Source organism: Culex quinquefasciatus, chromosome 3 (genome assembly GCF_015732765.1).
Source record: "Culex quinquefasciatus strain JHB chromosome 3, VPISU_Cqui_1.0_pri_paternal, whole genome shotgun sequence".
Lineage (NCBI taxonomy): Eukaryota > Metazoa > Arthropoda > Insecta > Diptera > Culicidae > Culex > Culex quinquefasciatus.
Window position 1 is genome coordinate 12,535,621 of NC_051863.1, and position 10,071 is coordinate 12,545,691.

A 10,071-nucleotide genomic window follows, 5' to 3' on the forward strand; every position below is an offset into this window, starting at 1 on the left:
ATGACCCAATCTCACCCCCAGACCTTAAGTCACCGATGATGACGATAAATTTGAGTGTTTCAAAATTAAGCGATAAAAATTCTCATCTAATCCAAACTAAATGTGTAGGGTAGAGTAGTCATCAATGAGACACGGGGAACAATGATAAAATGGCTCTCACAAGTCGTAGTTTCAACCAATCAGGCTCATATTTGGGGGAAAGGTGTGTCTACTGGATACACGTCTGCCATATTAGTGGCTTTGGTTATGGACGCTCCCTTGAAAAGTAATTCCTAAATGTTTGATTATGGAGCTTAAAAGTAAATTATGGACAAAAAATACTTTTTCGCTCGTAGGCTGCCATTTACACCAAAACTAATATTTCTTCAAATTTCTTTCGACGTTCGATAGGGATTAAATTGGGCTACAATGTCCTTTCATTAGATTTGGCCAAAATTTAAAATATGCACAGAATCCAGGGCTGTCTCATTGTTCCCCACTCATTTCAGCCCATGGGTAACAATGAGACACTTTGATTTTTATTCAATAAACTTTTCAAAATCGATGGAAATCTTTCAAAACATGAATTAAAAGTGATTTTTGGCATATTTATAGAGTTCAAACTTCATTTAACCAAAAATACTAAGTTATTTGGTATTAATATATGGATTTTATAAAATTTCAATACTTTTTAGTGTAACTTTTTTTTATTAAAAGTTTCATGTTGGCAAAATTGCTCTAAAATGTTCAAGGCAAGTCAGCTGCAATGGAACAATACAAAAACATGATGTTTTGCTAGAAAAATGTTGATTTTCGTAAAGTGTCTCATTGTTCCCCAGCTGTCTCATTGTTCCTGCCAAGTGCGTCTACAATGAGACAGTTGAATAACTCTGGCTGTAGATGTCGGATCGATCTCATATTTTATTCAATGTTAGAACACACTAAAAAAAAGAAAATGCAACAAAAAGCTCATTAAAACATGCTGATGAAAAAATTAGAAAAATCCTTAAAAGTTAAAAACCAAAAGTGTCTCATTGATGACTACCGTACCCTATCGCGCCTTTAAAATTACTAAAGCCACCATGCGTCTCCTCGCAATGTGCTTTACATGAGATAACACGAGAAACACAACTTATTACGTATGAAGCTTCCATGGGTCATCTAATCTAATATTATTATGTTTTGCCATACCGTGCGATAATCTCATGAATAAAGAATGAATAGAAAGTGTTATAATAATAGGTCATGCTGAAAGTTGCAAAATGATTATTTTACATAATCATACTTACATAAATTTTTGCAATTCCGAAAAACACTTCATTTGTGAACGGTGCCAAACGCGTTGTTCCTCAAAATGTCGTCACCCTCCCGAACGAACGCGTCAAAAATCGAATTTCACGATCGAACTGCCTTCCAGGGGGAAATTGGCGATGAAGATCAACACCACCCCCCCCTTTTAACTCACGCTGATGCCATCCAAAACACACACTTTGAGTGGGTCGTCGTCGACGATGATGACGCGGACGACGCCGTCAAACGGGATTAGTCGTAGCAAATTAATTTCCAAACAAAAGAGTTTGATTGGCAAATAAATTAAGCTTTTACTCGATAACGATGCGAAATAGACTCTCTCTCTCTCTCTCTCTTTCGTTTCGCGGAAGGCAGCCTCCCATCAGCATCGAAAAGGGGGTGGTGGGAGGTGTTGCTTGGTAGCAGCGTCAAACCATGTCTGCATGAAAAAGAGGGGGTGGCTTTTTGGGGGTTGTTTTGTGACTATGCAGGATACACTTTGACGCTTCGTCATGATGACAGCCAGTCAGTCAGTCAGTCGTCCTCGTTATGACACGCTCATAAAAGCTAATGGAAATCAATATAAACTCGATGAATTAGTTGAGCGAGATCGTGCAGCTGCTTTTTTGCAGTCACGAGATATGTTGCAAAGGAAGGCTGCCAGGAAGTAGAATATCATTAACTGAATAAGTGTAATATGCGATTCAAATGAACAATCTATTTAAAGTTTAAATGAATTTACTAGTTGTTATAGACTTTCCTGAATTTTAAAACTTTAATTTGATTGTTATTTTATTCTTTCACTAAGTATATAATCCAGAGTTTAAGCAAAAATAATATCATTAAGTAAATGCATGCTGTTTTCCAAAGCAAACTTATTTGAAGCAGAATATCGAAACAATTAGAATCGATAGTGGATCGATGTAACCAATTTTATAATTAACAGCAATTATTTCTCGTACCGAATAGCAGGACTCCCACAAACTGTTTCATCGTATTAAGGTGTCTTTACAAGCGGTTTATTAAATACCACAACAAAGGTAGCCAGTTTTTCACTGTCCAGTCACTTTACACCAGGAAGGTGCTGTGTCCTATCCCTCGCTTAGACCAGACCAAAATCCATGATAAAGCTGTCAGACCAAATCTGTCAGACCAAGACTGTCAGACCAAAGAGCAAAAAGTAAACAATCTTGGTCTTCGACGTAGGTGCACATAAATCAAGAATAGAAAATTTGAAAAAGAATTTTATTTTTTTATTTCAGTGACTGGTTTTGGACTGCAAAATTGAATGTACGTCAGAAAATGATTAAACCGTGCGGCGGCCTGTACACCGACAATTAAATAAGCAGTTAAAAGCCTTATTCTTCCAATTTAATTTTTGATCGCGTTTTCGGTTTACACCTGAACAATCTTGAAATTATTTATACGGATTTGTGATTCCTCTCTTTCTATCATTCCCTTGCTTTACACCCGTTGTAGAGACGTCGCACCAGCTATAGAGCTTTATGACGTTTCACGTACACACACTAGCGCACCATTTGATTTTGCTGGCCGGACAAAATTTAACCTCAATCTTTTTCGTGTACGTACACGCAATACATGCGCACGTAGATAACTCTATTGATCGTTGTTATCTAGATTAAATTTTCAAAAGGCCCTTTCTGCATAGGAAACCCATGAGGGATAGGTTGTTTTGAAAATTTATATTTAGTAAGGTCCAGATAAAGTAGGGAATCGGATACCTCCTTGGAAACACTCTTCTTATCGGTGAATTTTATTTTTAGGTTTAATTTCTTTCGCATTTGTGAATTTAATTCACGATTTTGAGCATTGATTTTTTTCCGTGTATTGTAATTACTCATTAAAATTGTTTTTTTTTTTCAAGAATAAAAAAATTGTGGCTTTCGGAACCTGGAGGTGAAGTCAAAAAAACTCAAGAAAGTTGAAGGCTAGATGGTATTTTTTTTATAATTATGAATCGAAGTTGTTTACGGAGTCGATGCGGTTGTATCCATCCAGAAGCTGTCTTCATTGTTTGATTCCGTTTGAAAATCTACTGGTTTAGTGAAAATCTGCTGTGTTTGTTGGATCAGCTTCGCTAGAATCAGAGATGTTTTTTCACTGGACCAGGAAGAGCTGCAAGATTCCAAAGAATTTTTCTTCATCGCCCGTAAAAGTAAAGGTAAAGAAAAAAACCTCTTCTAACCGATCAAAACTTAAAAACACACACCAAATTGCAAAAACTAGGCAAAATAAAACGCATACTATTGTCCGTTTCTTTCAAAGGTACACGCCGCGCGGCATTTCAGAATATGCCATAGACATTGTTGCCAGCGATTTTCTGCACTTTTGGTGCAATATAAAATATACCTGTCAACAATGCCAGGCGATTCGAAGAAGAATATCAACAAAAACAAAACGCGCAGTATGGGATTTGACAGCACGCATTTGCCGAAAGTGCGGCGCGTCGTTTCGAGGCTGGTTTGCCGCGTGTCTTTCTCGGGAAAACGCGCAATACTGATTATAAAACAGCTCATTTGCCAGTGAGGAAAAAAGTCATGCTTGTGCTTGAACAGCCGCCTACTTGTAGACGTAAACAAAGTGGGATCATTCGAAAATCACGTTACGCATTCTCTCTATCCATCACCCAGGTGCCGAGAGAAAAAATATAACAAATGAAAAAGGGCAAATTTGATTAAACTGTTGTTAATATAAAAAAAACATGAATCTATATTTTTCGCAAAAATAGTAAAAAACCTTCATTTTCAAACAACGATATCTCTGAAATCACAAATCGTAGAAGGTTGATCCACGACGTATTGTGAATTTTACGTAAAATTGGTTGAAGCAATATCCATGTCCAAATCTAAAATAATTTTGAGTGTGTATTGCAAAAAAATATTTTTTTTTGTTTCAATTTTATATTAAACTTAACTTCACTAAAATTTTGATCATCTGGTTCTGTAATATTTCAAGAATCGACAAAACTAATCAAATGGACTTGGTGCCTCTTTTACCACCACCCGATCAGATGGTAATAACTAAATTCATGCCATTTCAATAACAAATACTGTTAAAATAACAGAAAATGTTATGGAATCTTCTTGAAAAATCCATTTTTGCATAAGGGTTAAATAACAGCTTATGTTATCATAACAAAATTTCTTATTGGTCTGATATTGATTGAAAGCCAAAACAACTTTGGAATAACATTTTTTGTTATGGAAGAATACCGCCAACTGTTATTGGGATGATCGGATTAGTTGTTAAAATAACAAAAAATAATAATAAAGATTTGTTCGAAGAATAACTTGAAATGTTATTCGTCTGTTATTACAATAACAATCTAATAACAAAAAAATCATAACGACGAATAACAAATCTTGTTATTAATCACATAAAATGTTATTGGCCTAGTATTTTTAAATATCAAAAAATGTTATTCCCAAGTTATTTCCGTCTGCTCGGGGCACCTTTTTGCATTTTTGAGCCCTTCTTGACAATTGTAGAGCTTGTCAAAATGAACATTTATTCATGAAAAACGAAATTTTACCAATTTTATCAGAAGTTATGAGCAAAAAACGAATAAAAAATTTCAAATTATGATAAATAAAGAAAGACTCCAGCGATATTTCCAACAAATGTACTCTATAATGTGCACTTTAAGGTGCTTCTACACAGAAAAAAAAGTTGAATTTTGGAATGTTGAAAATTTGGTAGGTTGAATATTACCTCTTTTTTGAGTAATATGTATTACATAAAAAATGTGTAAAAATGTGAACCTGATGAATATTCATCAAAAACTGATGAAAATTTATCATTTTCTGGGGTAAAATTAATCATTTTTTTTTGCCACAATATCTGTCACCATTTCCTGATGAATATTACCATAATTTTTTTTTTCTGTGTAAGAGCGAGGTCCAACTCCATCACCTTTTCAAGTTTTTCGCATTTCATAATGCCGTCTTTTTTTGACGTTTTTTTGGCAATAACTTTTGTTTAGAAAGACTAATTTTCATTGTTTTAAAATAGAAAGGTTTGTTTTAATGAGCTCTACAAATGTCTAGACGACATCAACTCGCTACGACGTAAGTCCGAATTTACAAACCTAAAAAACTCATTTCTCATAATCACATGAACCTAAATCACAAAAATGCTCTAAAAACGTCCCGTTTGAAGATAAACCTTTGTGCTCTTCAGCAAAGTTTACTTACTTTATTGAAGACAGCTAAAATAAAAATGCAATTAGTTTTGACACGCTAGATTTCGGTTTCGGACCTTTGTGCCGACAACTTTTTGAAAAATCTTAAATTTTGGGAAAAATTTAAACAATGGTCGTCAAAAAAATCACTCCGTTTCCAGATGTAAAATCAGATTTAAATCAAGAAGTGACACATTCTGCCGTGACGTTTACAGATTCTGGTTTTACAGATTCTGAAATTACGTTAAATCTGCCATGAAAATTAACATTGGCCTAAGGATTTGATGTTCTGGTTGCTGTCAGCGATGGAAGAATATTTAACAAAAGAAAATCTTTTGACGCTCAACAAGAGAAAAAATCGGAAGGGAACATGGCTATTCAACCTACTTACAAAAATCAATTTCAAAAATGCTTAATATTGTTCATCTACACGACTTCAAGTGCCCCAAACTAAAAATAAATGAAATTTTAATACAATTTGGAGTAACACGAGTATTAGTGTCGACGGCCACGGTGGCTTTTACAGCTTTTTGAAAATGCATGGTCAATTAGTCTACAAAGAGATGATATTTCAAAAAAATCAAGACAATAATGTATTTTGTATAAACATGATATTTTATTCGCATGTTTTTTAACCTGTTCTGTAATTTTAAATTGAATACAAACATTTTACTTGAAGTTTCATGTTAGAGATATTTTTAAATGTTCAAAAAAGAATTTAAAACATCAACAATAAAATTATAGATTATCAGGGCCTTCTATCAGATAGATATAATGAATAAATTAGGAATGCTCGAAATGTGAAATAATTGTTTAATGGTACCAATTGACAAATCAGAAAATTCCAAAAATGTCGAGTCGCAACCGGGACTCCTTGAGACACGACGTTCCGGACGCAGCACCATCACTGCCGATCATTAACCTCCCAACCACCCACTGACCTGATGTCCGCTTTCGTCGTGTTCTGTTCCGGATTCCGCCAACCGGTTCCAGCACAATTCACTTCCGCGCCAAACGTTCACTCTCAACTGTTCACAGCGTAAACATAAACACGCGCCTCTATTCATGCACTGTCAAAACCCAAGTACACGCTTCAGTAAGGAATAGTCTGTTTTGGGTTATTATTACCCGGTCAATATATTCATATTGTTTACATTATTTTGAACGACGAAGACCCTACAAAAAAGAGGACACTATTTTAAAATTATTAAAGGTAAAATATAGCATCAGAGTGAAAAAGGTTGTAAAAATAGCGCAAAAAATGACAACTTCCATAATTAGCGACAAGTTCCATCCATTCCTTTACCTCCCTTGGTCAAACGACTGAAAAATTGTCGCCTACAATCGTGGGAATCTTAAGGTGTAGCAAAATTCACCTTTTCGCAACTGTACTTTAGCCCGGTGTCAATCTGGGGGACACGTCAGTTCGACCCGGGACCACCTTCGAGGAGGATGAACTCACTACGAAAAGCATTGGCGATGGTTCGTCTTTGGGCTGTTCGAGCCCGTCGACTGTCGGAGTCTGTTCCGGATTGCTTCGGATTGCTGGACTGGATTTTGATTGTCGCTGGTGTTCGATTTGAGTCCCGCGTTGGGTGGCAACGATTCGCGTGGAATCTGTACGTTGGAGTAGGGTATTTCCAATTTCTGATCGGCGTGGTGAACTTTTTTGGTGCTGTCGTGAATGTGGAGGACGTCGTGATGACCGTTTGGAGCACGAACATGGTCGCAGCGGAAATACAGTGTCTGCTGAAGCACGTCCATCTTCTGCGGCATGATGTCGTTATCAAAGAAGTACGGAATTTCCTCCAAGGTACTGGGTACAGCTCTGGAGACTCAGAATTTGATGCGGGAGTTAGGAAGCGCTTTCGGAATAATACCCGAATATTACTCGTTGTGTTTGGGGTTCAAATCTTGATTGTACAGATCTTCTGCTGGATACCGAACTCGCTACAACTGAGAACGTTTCACATTCCATCGTGGATTGGACGCTACTTTGGTACACGATTCGCCTGGTTCATTCAAGTCATTTACATCTCGGCTTTTGCCTCCTTCTGGGCTTCAAAGCTATTTTGCTGTACAATTGTCGCAGCAGTTTTGATGACGGGAGTGAAAGTTGAGCAGGAGATTCTGGTTCATCAGTTAGGAAACCTTGAAGATGAATTGAAAGACTTGTGGGAAAATTATCATGAATCAGATCATACCCAAATTCTTTTCTGGGAACGTTTCAAGTCACTGGTTCAAACGACTATGAAACACCAAAGTCTGATTTTGCTGTACGCTGATCGTTTATGTAATGAACCAAACATTGAACTAATTCCTTTATTTACAGAGAAATTCAAAAGTTGAAGCCGCTTGTTGAAATGTTAATCTTTTACGTGTATTACTTTGCTCTGATAACCATCGGATCAACTTTTTTCATAGTTATGTCGGAATCGATCACATTCATGCATATCGCTATGGGTGCAACTGTATGGGTGATTTGTTTGGAATGCTACGTGCTATGCTATCTGGTAGACGCTTTCAAAGATGTTGTAAGTAATAAGGAGATCAAGACTATCAAAATCATATCGTAATCTATCCTCCAACAGTTTCAATCCATTTCCGGGCACATGTTTGTAGTGTTTTTTGGTCGCATTTTCTTTTTAATTTTTAATTTTCAGAAACCGTTCAAAATACATCCGTTCGTTCTATGCTCAAACACCAGACTGATCTCGTTCAACACGAACGCTTACAACCCGATTTCTCTTTTCTCTCACACACGCTCGCTAGTTTCTGCTGTCATCTCACTCATTTTCTCTTTTTATGGCGTTCTGATCAAATTAACCCTCGCTTTACCATTTATTTATTTTATTGTTTAAAAGATGATTATTCATTTCACATATTTTATTTTATTATTATTTATATTTGCCCTATCCATTCCCTACAATGTTCAGCCTTAGCGTGCAGCTTCCGTACTCGGCAGAACATCGCCGGGAATGCCTTGGGATGCGGTCCACCCTGGACATTGTTGCTTGCTGCTCGCAGAACGTCATCCGATTTGGCTGCCCGGGTATTTCGAGCATTTCGGTGAAGGTTTTCGCCGACTTGGTCAACACCTCGTAGGGGGAGAGGGGGTAATATGCACCCCCTAAGGGAAAACTGTGATTTCTCAACCATTACAGCATTACTGTGGAAGAATTTTGTTTGATGTTCTAAAACAACTATTATTCTTCGTCATCCATGTGAAAAAAGTCTTAAAAAACCTCAAAATTGTTCGAAAATATCAAATTTCTAAAATCATTTTTGATTCATTTCAAACAACCATGCGGGGCAATATGCACCGCAACATTGGGGCAAAATGCACTACAACAACGGGGCAAAATGCACCACAACATGGGGCAAAATGCACCGGGTAAAATCAGTTTTCACTAGTCACCACTAGATGTCACCGCTGTTTTTACTAAGGAGCTTCACAGCGGTGCATTTTACCCCGACCACGCTTTTGCAGAAAATTTAATTAAAAATGCATTTTTGATGTTTTTGGACTCATCTATCTACAGAATAATGAAGATTATGGCAAAAACTATTTACCTCAACACTTACAATATAAATAAATGCTTTTATATTGTCCAAAATCATAATGAAAGTGCAAAGAAAATTAGATGAAAACACAACATTTTAAAGTTTTGCAAATAACTTGAGCTGTTTTTATACTGCGATGCTCAAATTTTTCCAGCATGGTTTAGCAATGTTAAGCTTCCAATTTCTAAGATTTTTCTCCGGAAAATTCTTCCAAATACCGAGAAAAGCAGGGGGTGCATTTTGCCCCGGGGGTGCATATTACCCCCTCTCCCCCTACTCAGTTTTGACTTTTCTACGAAACATTATCTAAGGGTGAATGTTTGAAAACATATTTTTTAGATGAAATTGTATTGCTTGACAGTGTTTGCTCGATTCGACAATATTTCAAAATTTTCATGTTGGTCAAATATGCAATCATAAGCAAATTAACTCTTTTTTTTAAGCTACAAATTAAAATATTCAAACCTTTGTGAAATTCCGCATAATTTTTCATGTACTTTTCCCACCCACACTAAGTCTACTCACACAACCAAGTTTCTTCCGGACATCATGAAGCGTTCCGGAAAGGCGTTTCACACAAAATTGACAAACAATTTCCAAGGAGCAAAGCGAACGGTCGTGCACGTGTTTTCCCCCTTGCCGGAAACGGTGTCATCCGGTAACGGTGGCAACGCACACCTTTCGCGCGCGTGTGTGTGTGTGTGTGTGTCTGTGGGTGCGTTTCGTTGATGAGTATTTCCGGTTGAGTGAGATGTGGAAGGCTTCACAGGTGCTGCTGTTGCGGTAAAGGCTCCGATTTCTGATTATCTCAAAGGAGGAGAAAGGTGAATGTCAACGGGGTTTTTCTTTAGGAAAAACAACTGGGAAACCTTACGCACATGTTATAGGCTGTAGGGTTACCTAATTTTATTTTTGGCTTCATCGCGTTGAAACAAATTCATAGAAAGTACTCTTTATTTTTTATTATTTAGTTTAAACTTTAGAAAAAAGTATTTTCAACATACTCAAGTCGTCGCCGTTGTGCTAACTTGTCGTAC

General features: G+C 36.8%; 1 protein-coding gene across 1 annotated transcript; it reads left to right on the forward strand.

Moving 5' to 3' along the window:
* The first annotated feature begins 6,913 nt into the window (after positions 1 to 6,913).
* LOC6049883 lies at positions 6,914 to 9,344 on the forward strand. The gene is made up of 5 exons (XM_038258749.1): positions 6,914 to 7,746; positions 7,803 to 8,004; positions 8,062 to 8,084; positions 8,407 to 8,572; positions 9,309 to 9,344. Exons 1-5 carry the CDS (start codon positions 6,923 to 6,925, stop codon positions 9,342 to 9,344), a joined length of 1,251 nt encoding a protein of 416 aa, XP_038114677.1. The 5' UTR covers positions 6,914 to 6,922.
* Positions 9,345 to 10,071: the final 727 nt, after the last annotated feature.

Bases quoted from the DNA above. Each gene is read 5' to 3' on its own strand.
- LOC6049883 (XM_038258749.1), top strand. From the start codon at position 6,923: ATGAACTCACTACGAAAAGCATTGGCGATGGTTCGTCTTTGGGCTGTT. The intron at 7,747-7,802 runs GTACGCTGATCG...CTTTATTTACAG, and splicing joins CACCAAAGTCTGATTTTGCT to AGAAATTCAAAAGTTGAAGC. The intron at 8,085-8,406 runs GTTTGTAGTGTT...TACAATGTTCAG, and splicing joins CAATCCATTTCCGGGCACAT to CCTTAGCGTGCAGCTTCCGT.